Source organism: Vipera ursinii, assembly GCF_947247035.1.
Source record: "Vipera ursinii genome assembly, chromosome: 5".
Taxonomy (NCBI): domain Eukaryota; kingdom Metazoa; phylum Chordata; class Lepidosauria; order Squamata; family Viperidae; genus Vipera; species Vipera ursinii.
Window position 1 is genome coordinate 5,558,457 of NC_139518.1, and position 23,145 is coordinate 5,581,601.

Genomic DNA, 23,145 nt, shown 5'->3' on the forward strand with positions numbered 1-23,145 from the left:
ACCACAGGTTGCCATCGCCTACCTCCATTCACCCAGCGATCTCGCCATCCAGCAGAAAAGAGAAAAGATCAGAGGGGTGAATAGTATTTTCCGGCGTATAAGACGACTGGGCGTATAAGACGACCCCCAACTTTTGAGAAGATTTTCATGGGTTAAAAAGTTGTCTTATACGCCGGAAAATACGGTAGACAAGAACTAGAAGAACAGGGTATTGATTTAGCATGATGGCCATATCTGCAAATTCAAACGAGATATGAAAAAGATGTTAAAATATCTGGGTTCTATAAAGAACAGACAGAATTTGATAAGATATTACTGACATCAGATGAAAAAGTGATCAAGAAACTTTATAAATATATGCTAAGCTTAAAGATGGAAGAGGAACAAGTTAAAGAAACAATGATAACATGGACAAAGAACTTTGGACATAACATAGAACTAGAAAAATGGCAAAGCCTTTGGGAAAGAAATTTGAAAATAACAAAAGTAGTAGTGTACAAAGAAAATTTATACAAAATGTATTATAGATGGCATTTAACACCTGTGAGGTTAGCAAAAATGTTTACAGATGTATCAAATAATTGTTGGAAATATAAACAAAAATAGGCACTTACTACTATCTTTGGTGGACATACTCTAAAGCTAAAAGATTTTGGTTAAGAATACATACATGGTTAGAGAAAATGACAAAAAACATTTAGATTTTAAGCCAGAATTATTTTTGTTAGGCATAATTGTAGGTAATTATGAGAGTGTATTTATTTAATTTTACATATATTAACTGCAGCAAGAATTGTATTTGCTCAATATTGGAAAAATGAAGTTCTACCAGCAGAGGAAGTGTTAATTAAAAAAAATCTCAGAGTGTGCAGAAATGGATAGACTGAGGTTGAAAATGAAAGAGAAAGAAGATTCAGTTTATTTTAGAACATGGGATGTTGTTGTTGTTGTTGTTAGCTGCGAAGTCGTGTCCGACCCATCGCGACCCTATGGACAACATTCCTCCAGGCCTTCCTGTCCTCTACCATCTTCTGGAGTCCATTTAAGCTCACGCCTACTGCTTCAGTGACTCCATCCAGCCACCTCATTCTCTGTCGTCCCCTTCTTCTATTGCCCTCGATCTTCGCCAGCATTAGGCTCTTCTCCAGGGAGTCCTTCCTTCTCATTAGGTGGCCAAAGTACTTGAGTTTTAGCTTCAGGATCTGGCCTTCTAAAGAGCAGTCAGGATTGATCTCCTCTAGGACTGACCGGTTTGATCGCCTTGCAGTCCAAGGGACTCGCAGGAGTCTTCTCCAGCACCACAGTTCAAAGGCCTCAATTCTTTGGCGCTCAGCCTTTCTTATGGTCCAACTTTCACTACCATACATTGCAACTGGAAAGACCATAGCCTTGACTATACGCACTTTTGTTGACAGGGTGATGTCTCTGATTTTTAGTGTGCTGTCTAGATTTGCCATGGCTTTCCTCCCCAGGAGCAAGCGTCTTTTAATTTCTTGGCTACAGTCCCCATCTGCAGTGATCTTGGAGCCCAGGAAAATAAAATCTGTCACTACCTCCATTTCTTCCCCATCTATTTGCCAGGAATTGAGAGGGCCAGATGCCATGATCTTGGTTTTCTTAATGTTAAGTTTCAACCCAAGTTTTGCACTCTCCTTCTTCACCCGCAACAAGAGGCTCTTTAGTTCTTCTTCACTTTCTGCCATTAGAGTGGTATCATCTGCGTATCTTAGGTTGTTGATATTTCTTCCGGCAATCTTAATTCCAACTTTTGATTCATCTAGCCCTGCCTTTCTCATGATGTGCTCTGCATATAAGTTAAATAGGCAGGGCGACAGTATACAGCCTTGCCGGACTCCTTTCCCAATTTTGAACCAATCAGTGGTTCCGTGTCCAGTTCTCACTGTTGCTTCTTGACCCGCATATAGGTTTCTCAAGAGACCAATAAGATGGTCTGGTACTGCCATCTCTTTAAGAACTTGCCACAGTTTGTTATGATCCACACAATCAAAGGCTTTAGCATAGTCAATGAAGCAGAAGTAGATGTTTTTCTGGAACTCCCTAGCTTTCTCCATGATCCAGCGTATGTTGGCAATTTGATCTCTAGTTCCTCTGCCTCTTCGAAATCCTGCCTGCACTTCTGGTAGTTCTCGATCCACATACTGCTGAAGTCTAGCTTGTAGGATTTTAAGCATGACTTTACTAGCATGAGAAATGAGTGCAATGGTGCGATAGTTTGAACATTCTTTGGCACTGCCTTTCTTAGGAATTGGAATGTAAACTGATCTTTTCCAATCCTGCGGCCACTGTTGAGTTTTCCAAATTTGCTGGCAAATTGAGTGTAGCACTTTTACTGCATTGTCTTTTAAGATTTTGAATAGCTCAGCTGGAATACTGTCACCTCCACTAGCTTTGTTGTTGCTCAGCTTTTCTAAGGCCCACTTCACTTCACATTCTAGGATGTCTGGCTCGAGGTCAGTGACCACCTCATTGTGATTATCAGGGACGTTAAGCTCATTCTTGTATAGTTCTTCTGTGTAATTTTGCCACCTCTTCTTAATCTCTTCTGCCTCTGTTAGGTCCCTGCCATTTTGGTCCTTTATCATGCCCATTTTTGCATTAAACGTTCCCTTCATTTCTCCAATTTTCTTGAAAAGATCTCTGGTCCTCCCTATTCTATTGTTTTCTTCTATTTCTTTGCACTGTTCATTTAAGAAGGCATTCTTATCTCTTCTAGCTATTCTCTGGAATTCTGCATTCAATTGGGTGTATCTTTCTTTTTCTCCCTTGCCTTTCGCTTCCCTCCTTTCCTCAGCTATTTGCAAAGCTTCCTCAGACAGCCATTTTGCTTTCTTGCATTTCTTTTTCTTTGGGATGGTTTTGGTTGCTACCTGTTGTACAATGTCACGAACCTCTGTCCATAGTTCTTCAGGCACTCTGTCTATCAGATCTAATTCCTTAAATCTATTTGTCACCTCTACTGTATATTCAACAGGGATATGATTTAATTCATACCTGACTGGCCTAGTGCTTTTCCTTACTTTCTTCAGTTTAAGCCTAAACTTTGCAAGGAGAAGCTCATGGTCTGAGCCACAGTCAGCTCCTGGTCTTGTTTTTACTGACTGTATAGAGCTTCTCCATCTTTGGCTGCAGAGCATATAGTCAATCTGATTTCTGTGTTGACCGTCTGGTGATGTCCATGTGTAGAGCCGTCTCTTGGGTTGTTGGAAAAGAGTGTTTGCTATGACCATCGTATTCTCTTGACAGAATTCTATCAGCCTGTGCCCTGCTTCATTTTGCACTCCAAGGCCAAACTTGCCTGTTATTCCAGTTATCTATTGGCTTCCTACTTTAGCATTCCAATCCCCCACGATGATAAGAACATCATTTTTTGGTGTTAGTTCTATAAGGTGCTGTAGTGCTTCATAGAACTGGTCAATTTCATCCTCTTCAGCACTGGTGGTTGGGGCATAGACTTGGACTACTGTGATATTGAATGGTTTCCCTTGGATTCGAACTGAGATCATTCTGTCATTTTGAGGATTGTATCCCAGTATTGCTTTTCCTACTCTTTTATTGACTATGAAGGCTACTCCATTTCTTCTGAAGGATTCTTGCCCACAGTAGTATACCTGATGGTCATCTGAATTAAATTCACCCATTCCTGTCCATTTTAGTTCGCTGATACCTAAGATGTCAATGTTCAGTCTTGTCATCTCTTGTTTGACCACGTCCAGCTTTCCTTGATTCATGGATCTTACATTCCAGGTTCCTATGGAGAAAAAATCTTTACAGCATCGGACTTTCCTTTCACCACCAGACACATCCACAGCTGAGCGTCCTTTCGGCTTTGGCCCAGTCACTTCATTCTTTCTGGCGCTACTAGTACTAGCCCTCTGCTCTTCCCCAGTAGCATATTGGACGCCTTCCGACCTGAGGGGCTCATCTTCCAGCGTCATATCGTTTTGCCTTTTGGTACTGTCCATAGGGTTTTCATGGCAAAGATACTGGAGTGGGTTGCCATTTCCTTCTCCAGTGGATCACGTTTTGTCAGAACTCTCTGCTATGACCTGTCCGTCTTGGGTGGCCCTGCACGGCATAGCTCATAGCTTCATTGAATTACGCAAGCCCCTTCGCCACGACAAGGCAGTAATCCATGAAGGGGAGAACATGGGATACTTTTTATAATTGGCTAGAAAAATGAGGTAGAGAAAGGAACTTGATACATATTAGTAAATTAGACATTGAAACCCAAACAATATGTTGCTGATAATATTTTAAGCACTTGTGACTATAAAAAACTAAGATAATTGTGTAAACTTGTATATTTCTTATAAAACTCCACTGATTAGAATGTAATTATAACTAGTATTTCTTCGTCATTTAAACCCTGTAACCTAAGGAGAACTTCATATTCTCAGAGTTTTGAAACAGGAAGGAATTCAGATTCCTTGATTTTCTGTTCAGACCATGATGATTTCAGAATCCATGATTTTAGTGGTGGTGGTGGTGGTAAACTATAAATTATGAATTGCTTTAGGCTCATGAACATACCTATTCCGAAGGGCAGAAACGCTTCTCGTTCAATGAACTTCCCATCCTTATCTAAAAAGTGATTTGGGTTGAATTCTTCAGGTGTCTCCCATTGTTCTGGGTCAAGAAGAACAGAGCGCAGGTCTGCAATAATAACGGTCCTCTGTAAAAAAAAAAAGGATTAAATAGAACAGTTTCATAAGGAAATGGGCAAAAAAATTCAAATAATATTGATGAAGCATTTGGTTTTCACTTGCCTTTATGGACCCCTATTTGTTCATTTCCAAAGCAGTTTCTGAGAGGAGTGGCTGCTTCTTTCCCCCCTCCCATTAAAACAGAGAACTGTCCTTATCAATCCAGATTGCCCCAATAAATAAGAAACATGGTGACACATTTCAGTTCTGACTTAATATTATCATCTTCTTACAATAAATAGAAAATGTAATTTATGGTTCTAAGCCTTAAACTCTGACAGCTGCTAAACACATCATCCATTCCCCACAAAAGTTTGCTATTCTTCCCAATTCGGCTTTGCATGACTACCGGTACTTTGGCAGTTCCTGAACAGAGATCTTCTGTCAAAGTCCATAGTCTGCTTTTACTTCCATGTTGGGCTACTGGAATGCAGCCTGACCGTGTTTCTCACCTTTGGAATAAGGTAACCCCTCATCTTTACATCCTTTGTACTTTGCCTGGGAACCCCAATTAGCAAGATATATTTTACACGCTGCATTTCATGAATCACAGCATTGGTGTAAGGCAGATTCTTCCGATCCTGATAGGAAATTGACCCTGATAAGCCAAACACATCTTCAATCTCCCGCTTGACTTTCTCTGGAAAACAATGATAGAAATAGGTGGTTCATTTTCAATATTGTGTTTTCTTTATTTGTTTCCACATTTTAATCCTCAATAGAACTTTAGGACTTGGAATAGCATTTAGGGCATTAATTGTAATGTTTTCCTAGAATCATATGACTGGGAGGGACTTTGGAAGTCTTATAGTCCAACCTCTGCTCAAGGCAGGAGCCCTAAATAATCCCATTCAAAAACTCTAATCATGGAGCAACCACAACTTCCAGAGGTAAGACATTCCTACCGATTAATTGTTCTTCCTCACAGGAAACTTTTCCTTACTTTGAGGTTGGATCTCTCTTAGATAAGCTTCTATATATTATGCCTTGTCCCTCTGATGCTCTAGAGCAGGGGTCTTCAAACTTGGTTCTTTTATGACTTGTGGACTTCAACTCCCAGAATTCCTCAGCCAGCATGCCTGCCCTAGAGAATTTCTCAATCCTCTCTTCTTTGTAAGAGCCTCTCATGTACTGTAAGAGAATTATCATGCCCCTCAATACTTCCCTTCAGTAGGCTACGCATATCTAGCTCTCCCAACCATTTGTCCTATGATTTAGCCCCCGGACCCTTTATCATTTTTGTTGCTCTTCTCTGCACATTTCCAAGACCTCAACATCTTTTTGTATCATAGTGACCAGAAATGGTTGTTGTATTCTAAGTGTGTTCTCACTATGGCAATATAAAGTAAGACTCTCATGTCAGCTGCCACCTTATGCTTGCTTGGGCCTGGCTACCATGCAATGACAGTTCGCCATGAATGCTGGGGAGGATGGTTGGGAGAGGGAATGCTTGGAGGGAAATGAAAGTAACAACTGTATCTTCCTGAGATGCTGCCTCAAGGTCACCTGACAGGGAAAAGAAGGCAGCTGCATGCCAACCTACACATCTCACATGAACCTGATTGGCCATGGGGAATCATGGGAGGCAGGTAATAAATAATAAATAAATAAATAAACCTTTATTGTCAAAGTACAACATGTGTACATTGAGATTAGCTGAGCCTCCCCCCGTGCTCTCTCCCCCCAACACACAGTGACAACAAACCCTCCATCCCACCACACTATGTGAACCAACTACACCACACACCGGCCTCCCAAGTCAATTCTGCATAAGATTATGTCCCATTTAAAAGCCTAACAGCCCACGGATAAAAGCTGTTTTTCAGCCTGTTGATACGGCTGGCTATATTCCTATATCTCCTACCGGATGGTAGGAGAGTAAAGAGATACTGTCCAGGGTGTGAGTCATCCCTGAGAATCTTCCTCACTCTTCCAAGGCAACGAGCCCTGGCGATGTCATCCAGTGGTGTCAGGGAACAGCCCACAATGTCTTGTGCTGTGCTCACTACCCTCTGTAATATTTTCCTATCTGCGGCTGTCAGACCACCATACCAAACCACAATACCATACGAGAGGACGCTCTCTATAGTAGACCGCTAAAAGAGGGTCATTAGCTGTTGTTCTACCCTGTTCTTCCGCAAGACCCTAAGAAAGTGAAGCCTCTGAGTTGTGTTAACTTTCCAGGTCAGATCTTCACAGAGGTAGACTCCCAGAAATTTAAAGGAGGAAACTCTCTCTACACAGTTCTCCCCGATGTAAAGTGGGGCAGGTTCCTCCTTTTTTCTCCGGAAGTCTAACACCATCTCTTTCGTCTTGCCGATGTTTAGGTACAAGTTGTTGTTACTACACCATATGGATAGTTTTTGTACCTCCGCCCTATATGCTGTCTCATCCCCACCTGTAATAAGACCCACCACAGTTGTATCATCTGCGAACTTGATTATCGCAGTGGATGGGTCAGATGATACACAATCATAAGTGTATAAAGAGTACAGGTAGGGGCTAAGAACACAGGTGGGAAAAGTTGAACTTAGGGATTTTGGTAAAGATTCTCAGTTCTGGCTATGCATTATGGCAATATACTTGACAACTAATAAAACTATACCTTTCTCAGGGAGCCAAGGTTCATTTCTATTTAGAGGTTTACATGGTGGCAGATCTGACAAATCACTCCTTCTTGTCTTGATGCTATTGACTCTGTTGATGTAATCTAGGATTGCTTGTTTTGTCAGCTGCAGCACACTGCTGCCTCATACTTAAGTAGTGCTCCAGTAGAACATCTCTCACAGTTACTGTCACATCACTTGGGTCACAAAGGAAGGAGATGCAAAATTGAATATCATGGGAAAATTGATGATACCTCATCCCATGGTGTTGGATGAAGATGTTTCATGAAGACGTTAAAAAGGAATGGAGAGTAGGGAGCCCTGAGGCACACCAAAAAGGAATAGCCATGAGCTGGACCTGTTGCCCCTATCACCATCAATTGGAACTGGCCTTGAAGAAAAGAACTGAACCATGCAGTTGCCTTTTTTTCCCATTCGCCTGACCTTGAGGCAGCATCTTGGGAAGATAAAGCAGTTACTTTCATTTCCCCCCCAAGGATTCTCCCACCCAACCATCCTCCCCAGCATTCATGGCAGACTGTCATCGCATGGTAGTGAGGTACAAACAAAAGTAACGTAGCAGCTGACATGATAGTCCTACCTTACACTGCAGTGGTAAGACCACACTAAACAATCCAGCCCTATTCTTGCAGCAGGCCCAAGGAAATCCTGGTTGATGGTATCAAAGGGCACCAAGAGTCAAGACGAGCGAGGATAGATGTACCAACCCCACCTTGCTCCCCACAGAGCTCATCTACAACTACAGCTAATCCTTTTGATGTCCCATGACCAGATCTGAAACCTGACTGAAAGGGATCCATATAATCTGTTTCATCTGAAGCTGCAGTATAATCACTCCCCCCCCCACAATCCTAACATCCCTTCTATTCATGGCAGGGAGCTTCACATTGTACATCACCTCATGTCCATCCTCTTGATTTTTTTTCCTATATTCATTATCCTACTGTAATTTGGTCTTCTATATGCAATTTAAGATGAAAACAAGTAACATGTCTAAAAACTTTGGTAAATTTCTGCATTTGAAGTGTGTTAAATGTTTCAGATTTGTACTGATTTCCTGTTTTTAGTTCCTCACTCAATATTTTACTGAGGATTCAAAGAAGAATCTCTGTATGTACATTCTTTGTTTTTCTTTAAACCTACTAACTTCATGCTTCTGGTTATAGAGTCAAGAATCTACAAAGAATAGATTCAGTTCAATCATTCAGTATTTCAAATATTTCTCTGTGTTTTAAAACCTGAGAGTGACCGTCGTTCCACCCACCCATGTCTGTCTCACCTTGGATATCAGGATGATTGGTCAAGAGGAGCAGTGCCCACAGCAGAGTAGCCAAGGTCGAGTCTATCCCAGCAGCAAAAAAATCCCAAATACACTGAAGCAGGTTCTCTTCACTGTAGGTCGAATCGGGATCATTCCTGCTCTGAAGTTTAAAATGGAAAGCGAAAATTACAATAAATTCTATGCAAGTTTTGTGTAGTTATCTTTCCCTCCGTGTTGCAAGTCGTGGGAATAAAACTCTCACCATTGCTCTTTATATTCAGTGTGGACAATGTACCCAGAAGTCTATAATTACAGTACCCAATTACAATTACAATTTAGTGAATAAATAATAATAAATGCATGTCACCCCAGTCCTTCTCTCCATTAAATTAAATATACCCAGTTCCTGCAACTGTTCTTTATATGTTTTAGCCTCCAGTTCCCTAATCATCTTTGTTGCTTTTTTCTGCACTTTTTCTAGGGTCTCAACATCTTTTTGCATCATGGTGACCAAAACTGGATGTAATATTCCAAATGTGGTCTCAGCAGTGCAGTATAAAGCAGCACTAATACTTCGCATGCTCTTGATAAAAAAAGGTAAAGGTTAGTCGTTTCCAACTCTAGGGGCCAGTGCTCATCTCCGTTTCAAAGCCGAAGAGCCAGCGCTTGTCCGAGGACATCTCCGTGGTCATGTGGCCGGCATGACTAGACGCCAAAGGCGCACGGAGCGCTGTTACCTTCCCACCGTAGTGGTCCCTATTTTTCTACTTGCATTTTTATGTGCTTTCGAACTGCTAGGTTGGCAGAAGCTGGGACGAGTAACAGGTGCTCACTCTGTTATGTGGCACTCGGGATTTGACCCACCAAACTGCCAATCTTCTGATCGACAAGCTCAGCGTCTTAACCCACTAAGCCACTGCGTCCCTTACGCTCTTGATACCAAGTACCATATGATCAAGTACCATATGATACCCTGCCAACAAAAGTGCTAATATTCAAGGCTATGGTCTTCCCAATTGCAATGTATGGCTGTGAAAGTTGGACCATAAGAAAGGCTGAGCGCTAAAGAATTGATACCTTTGAACTATGGTGCTGGAGAAGACTCCTGCGAGTCCCTTTGACTGCAGGGCGATCAAACCGATCAGGCCTAGAGGAGATGAACTCTGACTGCTCTTTAGCAGGCCAGATCCTGAAGTTGAAACTCAAATACTTTGCCCACCTAATGAGAAGGAAGAACTCACTGGAGAAGAGCCTAATGTTGGGAAAGACAAGAGAAGAAGGGGATGACAGAGAATGAGGTGGCTGGATGGAGTCACTGAAGCAGTAGGCATGAGCTTAAAGGGACTCCAGAAGATGGTAGAGGACAGGAAGGCCTGGAGGAACATTGTCCATGGGTTCGTGATGGGTCAGACATGACTTCGCAACTAACAACAACAACCATATGATCTACTTCTTTTCCATCCACAATGGTTCAATGTTGTTCTTTTTACTCAATATGAATACTGTAACCAGAAACTTACAATTATAACACTCACGGATGCTACTATATACTGATGATATCAGGAAAGTGAGTGAAAAATGAACCATCCTTGAACCAATTGTACAGAGGTAGAAAATCTGCTTAAATGGTTTAGGAATGGAGCACAATATTAAGAAGGGTGCATATCTTGAATGTGGTGACCAGGCCAATGGTACACCCCACACTGTTGGAATACAAAGTAAATGAAGTGACTCAGTTCAAATCAATAAAAGTTGCTTTTAGAAAACATCATTCTGGATCTTTCTCTGAAAACATTGGGGAAGGGGACCTATTTTCCTTGTCTCAAACTGTTTTACACTTTTACTTATTGTCAAGGCTGTGAAAGTATCTGTCCTTTTCTAATCACTTCATGGAAAGTATTCATTTAAGTATGAATTAATCAAAAATCCTTGCTAATTCTTTTCCTTCTTAGTCAAACTTCTTTAGACAAAAGGGGAATGGTATGATGCTGAAGAGGTGCAATACAGCTCTTACTTAGAAGCATCTGGAATTTAAGTGGGAGGACATCAACCCCCCCAGAAAGAAATATTTTGTTGTTGTTAGCTGCGAAGTCGTGTCCGACCCATCGCGACCCTATGGACAACGTTCCTCCAGGCCTTCCTGTCCTCTACCATCTTCTGGAGTCCATTTAAGCTCATGCCTACTGCTTCAGTGACTCCATCCAGCCACCTCATTCTCTGTCGTCCCCTTCTTCTATTGCCCTCGATCTTTCCCAGCATTAGGCTCTTCTCCAGTGAGTCCTTCCTTCTCATTAGGTGGCCAAAGTATTTGAGTTTTAGCTTCAGGATCTGGCCTTCTAAAGAGCAGTCAGGATTGATCTCCTCTAGGACTGACCGGTTTGATCGCCTTGCAGTCCAAGTGACTCGCAGGAGTCTTCTCCAGCACCATAGTTCAAAGGCCTCAATTCTTTGGCGCTCAGCCTTTCTTATGGTCCAACTTTCACTGCCATATATTGCAACTGGGAAGACCATAGCCTTGACTATACGCACTTTTGTTGACAGGGTGATGTCTCTGCTTTTTAGTGTGCTGTCTAGATTTGCCATGGCTTTTCTCCCCAGGAGCAAGCGTCTTTTAATTTCTTGGCTACAGTCCCCATCTGCAGTGATCTTGGAGCCCAGGAAAATAAAATCTGTCACTACTTCCATTTCTTCCCCATCTATTTGCCAGGAATTGAGAGGGCCAGATGCCATGATCTTGGTTTTCTTAATGTTAAGTTTCAACCCAAGTTTTGCACTCTCCTTCTTCACCCGCAATAAGAGGCTCTTTAGTTCTTCTTCACTTTCTGCCATTAGAGTGGTATCATCTGCGTATCTTAGGTTGTTGATATTTCTTCCGGCAATCTTAATTCCAACTTTTGATTCATCTAGCCCTGCCTTTCTCATGATGTGCTCTGCATATAAGTTAAATAGGCAGGGCGACAGTATACAGCCTTGCCGGACTCCTTTCCCAATTTTGAACCAATCAGTGGTTCCGTGTCCAGTTCTCACTGTTGCTTCTTGACCCGCATATAGGTTTCTCAAGAGACAAATAAGATGGTCTGGTACTCCCATCTCTTTAAGAACTTGCCACAGTTTGTTATGATCCACACAATCAAAGGCTTTAGCATAGTCAATGAAGCAGAAGTAGATGTTTTTCTGGAACTCCCTAGCTTTCTCCATGATCCAGCGTATGTTGGCAATTTGATCTCTAGTTCCTCTGCCTCTTCGAAATCCTGCCTGTACTTCTGGTAGTTCTCGATCCACATACTGCTGGAGTCTAGCTTGTAGGATTTTAAGCATGACTTTACTAGCATGAGAAATGAGTGCAATGGTGCGATAGTTTGAACATTCTTTGGCACTGCCTTTCTTTGGAATTGGAATGTAAACTGATCTTTTCCAATCCTGTGGCCACTGTTGAGTTTTCCAAATTTGCTGGCAAATTGAGTGTAGCACTTTTACTGCACTGTCTTTTAAGATTTTGAATAGCTCAGCTGGAATACTGTCACCTCCACTAGCTTTGTTGTTGCTCAGCTTTTCTAAGGCCCACTTCACTTCACATTCTAGGATGTCTGGCTTGAGGTCAGTGACCACCTCATTGTGATTATCAGGGACGTTAAGCTCATTCTTGTATAGTTCTTCTGTGTAATTTTGCCACCTCTTCTTAATCTCTTCTGCCTCTGTTAGGTCCCTGCCATTTTGGTCCTTTATCATGCCCATTTTTGCATTAAACGTTCCCTTCATCTCTCCAATTTTCTTGAAAAGATCTCTGGTCCTCCCTATTCTATTGTTTTCTTCTATTTCTTTGCACTGTTCATTTAAGAAGGCATTCTTATCTCTTCTAGCTATTCTCTGGAATTCTGCATTCAATTGGGCATATCTATGTTTTTCTCCCTTGCCTTTCGCTTCCCTCCTTTCCTCAGCTATTTGCAAAGCTTCCTCAGACAGCCATTTTGCTTTCTTGCATTTCTTTTTCTTTGGGATGGTTTTGGTTGCTACCTGTTGTACAATGTCACGAACCTCTGTCCATAGTTCTTCAGGCACTCTGTCTATCAGATCTAATTCCTTAAATCTATTTGTCACCTCTACTGTATATTCAACAGGGATATGATTTAATTCATACCTGAGTGGCCTAGTGCTTTTCCCTACTTTCTTCAGTTTGAGCCTAAACTTTGCAAGGAGAAGCTCATGGTCTGAGCCACAGTCAGCTCCTGGTCTTGTTTTTACTGACTGTATAGAGCTTCTCCATCTTTGGCTGCAGAGCATATAGTCAATCTGATTTCTGTGTTGACCGTCTGGTGATGTCCATGTGTAGAGCCGTCTCTTGGGTTGTTGGAAAAGAGTGTTTGCTATGACCATCGTATTCTCTTGACAAAATTCTATCAGCCTGTGCCCTGCTTCATTTTGTACTCCAAGGCCAAACTTGCCTGTTATTCCAGTTATCTTTTGGCTTCCTACTTTAGCATTCCAATCCCCCATGATGATAAGGACATCATTTTTTGGTGTTAGTTCTATAAGGTGCTGTAGGGCTTCGTAGAACCGGTCAATTTCATCCTCTTCAGCACTGGTGGTTGGGGCATAGACTTGGACTACTATGATATTGAATGGTTTGCCTTGGATTCGAACTGAGATCATTCTGTCATTTTGAGGATTGTATCCCAGTATTGCTTTTCCTACTCTTTTATTGACTATGAAGGCTACTCCATTTCTTCTGAGGGATTCTTGTCCGCAGTAGTATACCTGATGGTCATCTGAATTAAATTCACCCATTCCTGTCCATTTTAGTTCGCTGATACCTAAGATGTCGATGTTCAGTCTTGTCATCTCTTGTTTGACCACGTCCAGCTTTCCTTGATTCATGGATCTTACATTCCAGGTTCCTATGGAGAAAAAATCTTTACAGCATCGGACTTTCCTTTCACCACCAGACACATCCACAGCTGAGCGTCCTTTCGGCTTTGGCCCAGTCGCTTCATTCTTTCTGGCGCTACTAGTACTAGCCCTCTGCTCTTCCCCAGTAGCATATTGGACGCCTTCCGACCTGAGGGGCTCATCTTCCAGCGTCATATCGTTTTGCCTTTTGGTACTGTCCATAGGGTTTTCATGGCAAAGATACTGGAGTGGGTTGCCATTTCCTTCTCCAGTGGATCACGTTTTGTCAGAACTCTCGACTATGACCTGTCCGTCTTGGGTGGCCCTGCACGGCATAGCTCATAGCTTCATTGAATTACGCAAGCCCCTTCGCCACGACAAGGCAGTAATCCATGAAGGGGAAGAAATATTTAGGGAATATTAAAAGATATATTATATTAAAAGATATTAAAATATATATATTTCGCCAAAGGATCTTAAAGGCAGAAAAGCAGGCCCAGTTTTTCTTAATAGCCCCCAGTAGAAATTCAGGAAACCACCTTTTAGAAATGCAGATGTTATAAACCTATTCAGAAAGGTTGGAGCCATGAAGCTAGAAGCTGATGAGATTAGAAAGACAAAGACCCCTAAAATCTGCATACCCCATCACCATCAGAATACCAGAAAGGCACACTGAAGCTCAGATCAAAGGTCATGCCACAGGAATAGGAAACAACCTCAAAAGCCCAAGAAGGTATAAAAACCCACCACTCCCAGCTACGTGTGGTCAGCTACTCCAGAGCCTCATGTCTTGTGGTTCTGCTCTTCAATAAACTACAAACTTCTTTCTAAAGCCATCTCCATTTTGTTTGTTTCCGGCTTGGACTGGACCCTGATGGAGATTTTTCTTTCAACATTTAGGCTGGGTTAAATTCAAAATGGGAGCTGAATGGGGAAAAAAACCCTCCAAGGAAAACAAAACTAGTAGCTCCTCTTCTTTACTTATAGTTCCTTGCCCATATGTTGAAGTACAATAAATCCATACCTTCTCCATCTGAAGAAGATAGTAATCAATGAAATCCTGTGGCTCATGTAGAGCGTGAAATTCCTTGTGTTTCTCTATTTCCTGCTTTGCGAAGGACAGGATAAGCTCCCTAGAAGCCAGGGCTTTCTTGTGAGGGCCTGGGAGGTAGTTCATTAATTGTGGGAACTCATGACAAATCTAATAAAAACAGAAGAGGTAATGTTATCTATTTATATACCAGAGTTACAGAAGATTCTCAACACTTCACTCTCACAATTTTATTTGTTTATTTATTTGTTGTATTTATGTGTTTAAAAATAAAAGATACAGTATTAAAATTAAAAAGGCAGAAGATACCTCTATAAGTCACAGTTAAAGTAACATAGGTTAGGCTCCCCCTGTCTAGTCATGTTTGAATCTGGGGGTGGTGTTCATCTCTATATCCTAGCCAAGACAGCCAATATTGTCAAAAGAAGCTTTCAGAGTCATGTGGTGGCATGACTATATGCTGAGATGCATGGTACACAGTTACCTTCCCACTGAAGTGGTACCTATTTATCTACTTGTATTGGCATGCTTTCAAACTGCTAGGCAGGCAGGAACTGATGAAGGAATGAGAGCTCATCCTATCACACAGTACTTGGGTCTCAACATTTTAACAAATGTTCTACTGGCTATACAGTGCATATAAATACCTGCTCCAGGTATGATTGGACAGAGAGTAGTTTCAAACTCTTGGTTTGGGAAGCTTTGTCTATTTAATAGAAAACATGACTTACCAAGTGGAAAATGTTACCAGTGAAATTAAAAAGAAAATTAAGGGCTTGAATTAACTTCTGGAAGTTTTCATCTTCAAGAGCAAATGGATGTCCAAAATTCAAAGCACATATAATATTAGAAACTACATTTAGTACAGGGAATGAAGGGTCAAATGGCTGTCCTGCAAATGAAGATATTTGATAATGAATTTTTAAGGAACAAGACTTCTGAGTGGATGAAGGAAGACAACTGGGGATCAATTGTTTCAAAAATAGAAAAATCAAATCGAATGCATTGCTTTTATTCAAACTACTCAGAATGGAAAAGATTTCTGCAAGCAAGGACTTGAGCCATTATGATTACCCCAAAATGCATACCTTTTGTTTGTCTAAAGATCTCCACCAATGTCTGAGCTGCATCTTCTATCTGACGCTCAATGCTTTTCTTCCCCAGGCCCAGCTTCCGCAGAGCAGTGATGCCAAAGTGTCTCTGCTGTTTCCAGGTGTGGCCACTGGAAAAAATAATTCCTGTGGACATCAGCAGACAGTGAATAATGATTCCTGATAACATTCATGTTAAAAAAAAAACCAGTTAGGTCTAGTTGTTGCCAAATATCTCTCTGGATTTCTGGAGAGAATACCAAATAAGTTAACAAAATGTTATAAGAAAAGCCAGCCAGATGTGTCTTTACCTGACATATTTATGTAGTATAAAAAACAACCATTTTTTTATTTAAAAAACAATTTCAAATTAAGGAACTGGTGAATGATATATTTCAAAGATAAGTGCAACGTCTAAGGGTACAAAATAATATAGCAAGCAAAGTAATAGTTTTAGTATGAATAAACAAATTAAGAAAATGTCTAAAGAAGTGCATGAAATTGTTGATAGTCCATTTGTAAATGTCCAGCATTCTTGTATTAAAAAAAAGACTCAAAATAATCTTCTGGATGAAAAATTTGAATGCAGGGTGTCAGACAAAACAATGTAGCTTCATTGCCACATAACAGAATGATTACCGTATTTTCTGGTGTATAAGACGACTTTTTAACCCATGAAAATCTTCTCAAAAGTTGGGGGGTCGTCTTATACGCCGGGTCGTCTTATACGCCGGAAAAAAAACAAATCAGTCGAGCGTCCCCGTTCTTGCAAAGCCGGGCCGCCCCGCGCAACCGAGCTATCTCCAGGACATGGCTGGGCGGGAGCGTCGGGCGGCTCTCCCCACGCGAAGGCGGCGCTGCCTGTTGGCTCTTGGCCCGAGGGGAGGGCCTCGCGCCCACCGGACTCACCTGTCACCAGCACCGCTCTCCCCCCTGTGGGGATGTGCTTCCGCCGGGCGGTGCTGGCCGAGACGAGCCAGCAGGCAGCCGCCTTGAGTGCGACACTGAGGGGCAGCAGCAGGACGGCCTGGCCCAGCGCCTGCAGGACGGCCAGCAGCCCCACGCGCAGCAGCAGCCGCCGGCTCAGCAAGAGGTCCGAGCGCAGGAGCCGCACCACCAGGCTACCCAGGAAAAGCAGCCACACCAAGAGGCTGCACGCCCAGTCCAGCTCCATGAGGGGCAGGGCGGGAAGCCGGCCAGGAAGAGGGACCGGGAGCCCGGGCCAAGCGCGCCTCGGCCGACAGTGAGAGGGAAGCGGCACATGAGTTCTAAAAAAGAGGCTGCAGGCGGAGCTGCCCTGCCCTCCGCCCAATGGGAGAAGTTCAAGGCCTGGGGGGGAAGCAGGAGGGGCGCCGGCCCCTCCGGCACTGCCTGCCACCCGGGAAATGCTGCGCCTCGGGGGCCGGCAGAAGCGCGGGAGCAGTGGGAGGGCCGGCAGGGCCAGTCGGGCCTTCGCCTCCTCTGTGATGGACAGGGAGGGCAGGGCATGTAAGTATTTTCCGGCGTATAAGACGAAAAACCTTGAAAATCTTCTTAAAAGTCGGGGGTCGTCTTATACGCCGGGTCATCTTATACGCCGGAAAATACGGTATTTTCTGGGCTTTATTAATATCACAAGGAAATCAGCCATAGTCTTTTTGAAATCATGCCACAAGGTGGAAAAACCCAGAATATATCAAGTTTGTTGATTCCCACTTGAGGGAAAATATTCTTAGAAAAGTTCATGAACTCAAAGAGATAAATCAGGAAGATACAGAACTGCAGTTTTATCAAGATATTAGTAAGTTATACGTTGAAAAAGGAGCGCTTTCTAAACCCCAAGGAACCAATTGCTTAAATTTAGAATTCACCATAAATTTTGGATTTTTCTTAAATTAAACACATATCAGTTAGAAAATGTTATGACGTTGTTGATAGTCTATATAAATTGAATAGCAGCATAAGAATTGTAGCAAGTGAGCATATTAATTTTAGAATATCTATATCTACAAATAACGGGACGTGGTGGCTCAGTGGGTTAGGACGCTGAGCTTGTTGATAAGAAGGTTGGCAGTTTGGCGGGTGCCACGTAACAGAGTGAGCATGTGTTACTCGTCCCAGCTTCTGCCAACCTATCAGTTTGAAAGCACGTAAAAATGCAAGTAGAAAAATAGGGACCACTATGGTGGGAAAGTAACAGCATTCCATGCACCTTTGGCGTCTAGTCATGCCGGCCACATGACCACAGAGATGTCCTTGGACAAGTGCTGGCTCTTCAGCTTTGAAACAGAGATGAGCACCGGCCCCTAGAGTTGGAAGCAACTAGCACGCATGTGCGGGGGAACCTTTACCTTTACCTTTATCTCTACAAACATATACATATACATATACATATACATATACATATACATATACATATACATGCCACTATAGCATATCTACCAGGGCAATTTGGGAATAAATCTTCATTTCATTATGACAGACACTCGCAGGTACAGAACTTTTATTATATACATTAGAAAACTACAATATTGCATTATTTTTTTACATGATCACCATTCAAATTAGGCACTTGTCATAACGTCTTACAAGGTTTGAAATGAAGAGGTGGTAGTCACTCAGCACCAAATCTGGGTTCTGCTTTGGACTTTCTCACGCATTATGCCGAGGAAGAAGAACAATCTCTTAACAGAATTGTGACCGGCAATGAGACCTGGGTATCATACCTGAATGCCGAAAGCAAACAGCCATCAATGGTGTGGTGTCATGCTCACTCATGAAAGAAACCCCCAAAAGCTCAACAAACATTGTCTGCCAAAATGGTTGTGGCAACAGTATTCTTGGATGCCAAAGGAGTATGGCTAGTGAAGTTCATGGAGCGTGGGTCAACCCTCAGTTCAGATGTCTACGAAAACTCAGACGAGCCATCCATAACAACTGTCAGGGCCTGCTGACTTCCGGTGTGGTGGTGATGATGATGATGATGATGATGATGATGATGATGATGATGATGATGATTATTAATTTGACTTATATACCACCCTATTCCCATAGGACTCAGGGCGGTTTACAGGGCAATTAAAACCATACAATACAAAAGTTAAAATAAATTTTATCTTGAGGGCTATGACTTGTTATTTGGCTGGCATGCATATTTGTTGTATGATAAGAAGGTAGATAATGTGTTTAAAGTGCATATTTTAAGACAGGCATTGTTGAGAGTTTGGAAGAAGTATAGACATAAGTTAGATTACAAGATGCCGTTGTGGGCAATTCCAAAACACGCAATAGAAAACATAAATGTTGGCTTCAAACATGATGTGACTACGTATAAGGAGATTTTAAGCTTGGAAAGAAATGTCTGGTGTTTGAAGCCGTACAACCTCTTGCGAGATGAGAAGATTGTTCAAACTTGGTTTCAATATACTCAGTTACGGGCCAGGTGGAAAGAAGATCAGAAAATTGGTTTTGCAATGACTGATGAAAATTTGATAAAGCAAATTAGAAATCAGGGTCCAGCACATATCAAACGGATATATCTTGCATTGATAGAAATTGACTCAGAAACAGAACTTGTTAAAGATTGTATGATAAAATGGGCCCAGAATATTCAAGAAGTTATTACAATGGACACGTGGGAAAAGATCTGGGTGAGGAACGTAAAATTCACACAAGCCCAAAACCTAAGAGAGAACTTTTATAAAATGTTTTATAGATGGCATTTAGATCCTAAAAAGCTTGCAAGTATGTATCCGAACTATCAGCCAAAATGTTGGAGGTGTGGTGGCGAAGATGCAACATATTTTCATATATGGTGGACCTGCAAAAAGGTTAAGGCTTTTTGGATAAAAATTTGGTGGAATATGCAGAAGATCTTCAAGCAAAGGATAAAGTTTTGTCCGCAACTGTTTTTGTTGGGTATAATTACAGATGCTACTGTTGTGGACACTAAGTTGATGTTGAATTTAATTACAGCAGCAAGACTCTTAATAGGTCAATATTGGAAGAAGGAGGAACTGCCGACTATAGAAGAATGGACTCTAAAGGTTTCTGACCTGGCGGAAATGGCAAAGATTTCAGCTTACTTGAAAGATCATTCGCAAGAACGTTATATTATGGAGTGGAAAAAATGGATTGATTATATCCAGAATAAATATGGGACTAAAAAGTTTCATTTAGCATTTGAATAAGTCTTCCTTTCTTTTTTCTTTTCTTTTTCTTTTTATATGTAATATTAATATTGCTTGTAGTTATCTTATATGAGCTAGAGAGCGATAGAATTAATAGTTTATTGTTGTTAGCATATGGATGTTTATGATTGTTCTTTGTTTTTATACCTTGTACTTAGCTCTGGGAAGTCGGGGGGGAGGGGGAAATGGGGAGGGAGGGACAGGGAGGGTTAGGTAGGGGTGGGGGGAGGGGGGATTGTTAAAGATAAAATGTACTGTAAAACTTTTCAATAAAAAAAAGTTATAATAAATTTTAAACAATTAATTAAATTTAAGCCCGTTAAAACTTTAAAACCCAATTAAAAACCCCTCAGTCTAGGCCAGACAGCTCAAAGAGCCAAGTTTTTAGGTCCCGGCAAAATGAACGGAGGTCAGGGGCAGTCCTAAGTTCCATAGGAAGTTGGTTCCAAAGGGCAGGCGCACCCACAGAGAAGGTCCTCTCTCTGGGAGTCACCCGCCGGCAATCCTTCACCGGCGGTACCCTAAGAAGGCCCTCCCTGTGGGAGCGCACAGGATGATGGGGAGTTAATGTTGGCAGCAGGTGTTCCTTCAGATAATCCGGACCCAAGCCATTTATTTATTTAGTTAGTTAGAACACCACTAGACGCACCCAAGAACTTTTGAAGCAGTTCCGATGGGATGTTTTTGATCACCCCTCCCCATAGCCCAGATTTGGTGCCAAGTGACTATTACTAAGGAATTTCAAACTTTGTAAGATGTTATGACAAGTGCCTCAATTTGAATGGCAATTATGTTGAAAAATTATGTAATGTTGTAGTTTTCTAATGTGTATAATGAAAGTTCTGTATTGCGAGTGTCTGTCATTGATAACCAAATGGAGGCTTATTTCCAAATTGCCCTCATATATCTATCTATCATCATTATCTATCAGTGTCTCTGTATTCTATCAATCTCTCTTTTTCTCTGTGTCTCTTTCTGTCTGTCTGTCATTCTATCTATCTATCATCTATCTATCTATCATCTATCTATCTATCTATCTATCTATCTATCTATCTATCTATCTATCTATCTATCTATCTATCTATCTATCTATCTATCATCTTTCTGGCACTTGGGGCCAGTTTTGTGGAAGACAATTTTTCCATGCACCAAGGGGGAGGGATGGTTTCACACACAACCGAGATCCCACCCATGCGCAAATAAAGCTGCAGTTGCTCGCCCACTCTTTCTGTGGCCCAGTTCTTTTTTTTAATATATATATTATTGATTTTTTAACAAAGCATTGTCACTGCATGTTTTTTTAGTTTTGCCAGCTTCGCTCATTTCTAATTGTACATCTCTTTCTGCTCTGCACCTGTGTTATTATCTTATCATGTAACCATAGTGAATCCAGCTATGTCCAGCCATGTTTTGGTTTTAAACTGTTTTGTGTGCATGCCTAGAAAAAGTTTCCCACAGTTACTACCTTTACTTTGTTCTTCTGCCTGATGAGAGAATGTAGTCAGTTTAGGTCTTTTGTTTTCTCATTAAAAGTTTTACTATAGAATATGCCTTGGATTTCTTTTCTCTGATATTGACCATGCAAATGAACCACGGTCCATCCTCCTCTGGTCGGACTGTTAATTGTTGTGCGACAAGCATAAATCACTCAATAATTGGTAAATAATGTGTTGTCTGGGTTACATTTGTAGAACAATCTTTAACAATTAATTTCTATAATCTATATTCCATATGTTAATTTTAGTTGATTTCCCCTTTCCCCAAAGTATCTTTAAGTCTCTATCCTCAGAATTATGTTCAGTCATCTCTGCTATATTTTCCTGAGAGATTTCTTGGAGTAAAATTAAATTGGAGATAAGTTTATTCATACTTTCAAAGTTGTTCTGTATTTCTTTGTAGTTTAAAATCATTGTCCTTTGGAATGCCACTTATCATATATTTCCTCTTGTGAAGTATTCATTGCCTCAGATTTGTTAGTCTTACTTTATCTACACAGCTGTGTTTATTGAGAACTTTGAAGGTCAGAGATGGACATTTGTCCCCAAATAATCCTTGCCCACCAGTAGATGTCAGCGTTGGTTCATTTTTCAGATCTTTCTAGTCTTTTCCCTCCCTAAAGGGTAAAATTCGCCACTTCCAATAGCCAAAAGGTGGGGAAGAAAACTCCCTCCTTCTTCTCTCAGAGGTCTTTTATTTTTGGGACTTCTCTTCTTCAGGAAAAAGGTAGGATAGAGAAAATCAATATTCTTACCCAGATTCAAACACACTGTTTACAATCAGCTTAAAGTAGAACTTTTTTTATCCCATTTATATTTTGACTTCCTTTGTTTGCAGCTTGGGCTAGACTCAGAAGTTAGGCTAGTCTTTCTTCTGTTGGTTTCTGGTAGGCTTCTCCTGGACCGTTGACCGCCGTGTCTCCTAGGTCCCTGGGACTTCCCTCCTTCATGCCACCTCTCCAGGGTGGCTCCTAGCCCATTTAGGGTCCCCGAATAGAAAGAAATTCAGCTGAAGGGCTCGGCATTCTGAATCCCTCAACTGCTTCACTGCTTCAGTGTGTCCCAGTTCTTAACAGGCCATGGAGCATTACCGGTCCACAGCCCAAAAGCCAGATCACTTCTAACTTTAAAAAAGATGACGAATTCATAAAATTATGCAAATTTTGCTTTTCTATGCAAATCCTTTGGAATAGCCTTGCACTGATTTGCTCATTTCCTACTCGCTTTAATATCTATCAAGTGTTTAATGAAAAAGAAGTAATGTCTAAATCAAAGCATGAATATAACAGATGAGATAGAAAGCTATGGAGATGTATAATAATTTGGTCTAAAGTACAGTAAGCAATCTTTCTTTTACCTATCAATCATAGCCTTCCCTGTTGCTATGAATTATATTGTCAAAACTGCAAACATTGGATGTTTTTGCTTTGACAATATAAGAGGCAGCCTTTCCCTCTAAACTATTTTGCTCTGAATTAAATGAAGCTGGGGGGAGGAGAATGCTAACCCAGATGTTTTTAATAAGGAATGGCACGCTATAGAAAGGAAGCGAAGCTTTGCATTTTAAGCTAATTGGAGAATGTGATTTATGACGTTTAAATTAAGGGAGGGAATTGTGTTTGATACGATGTGTTCAGGGGAGGAGAATTCAGATTTTGGAACCCATCCATGAGTGCCAATGCTTCGTTCTCATTATTATAGACTTTTTAGAATAAACAATGGCTGAAGGTTCTTTGATGTGTTTCATTAGTCAGAACCATGACATCATGCCAAAATCAACTTTATTTTCAAACAACCTGGGGATCCTGAGCCCCAGCCGCTGTCTCTAGCCTTGAGAGA

The 23,145-nt window shown here is 41.4% G+C and overlaps 2 protein-coding genes across 6 annotated transcripts in view; both read right to left on the reverse strand.

Moving 5' to 3' along the window:
* The window catches only part of LOC310641156 (cytochrome P450 2J5-like), an 86,089-nt gene that overhangs the window by 40,774 nt on the left and 22,170 nt on the right, over positions 1–23,145 (reverse strand). The window lies entirely within an intron of this gene.
* Positions 1–23,145, reverse strand: part of LOC310641153 (cytochrome P450 2J2-like) — a 34,833-nt gene that overhangs the window by 4,234 nt on the left and 7,454 nt on the right. For all 5 annotated transcript variants that reach the window (XM_083363983.1, XM_083363980.1, XM_083363979.1 and 2 more), the window contains 6 exons: positions 15,639–15,788; positions 15,282–15,442; positions 14,524–14,700; positions 8,631–8,772; positions 5,177–5,364; positions 4,552–4,693 (listed from right to left, as the gene is read on the reverse strand). In XM_083363983.1, coding sequence (XP_083220109.1) covers positions 4,552–4,693; positions 5,177–5,364; positions 8,631–8,772; positions 14,524–14,700; positions 15,282–15,442; positions 15,639–15,788 — 960 coding nt within the window. The remainder of the gene's footprint in view (positions 1–4,551; positions 4,694–5,176; positions 5,365–8,630; positions 8,773–14,523; positions 14,701–15,281; positions 15,443–15,638; positions 15,789–23,145) is intronic.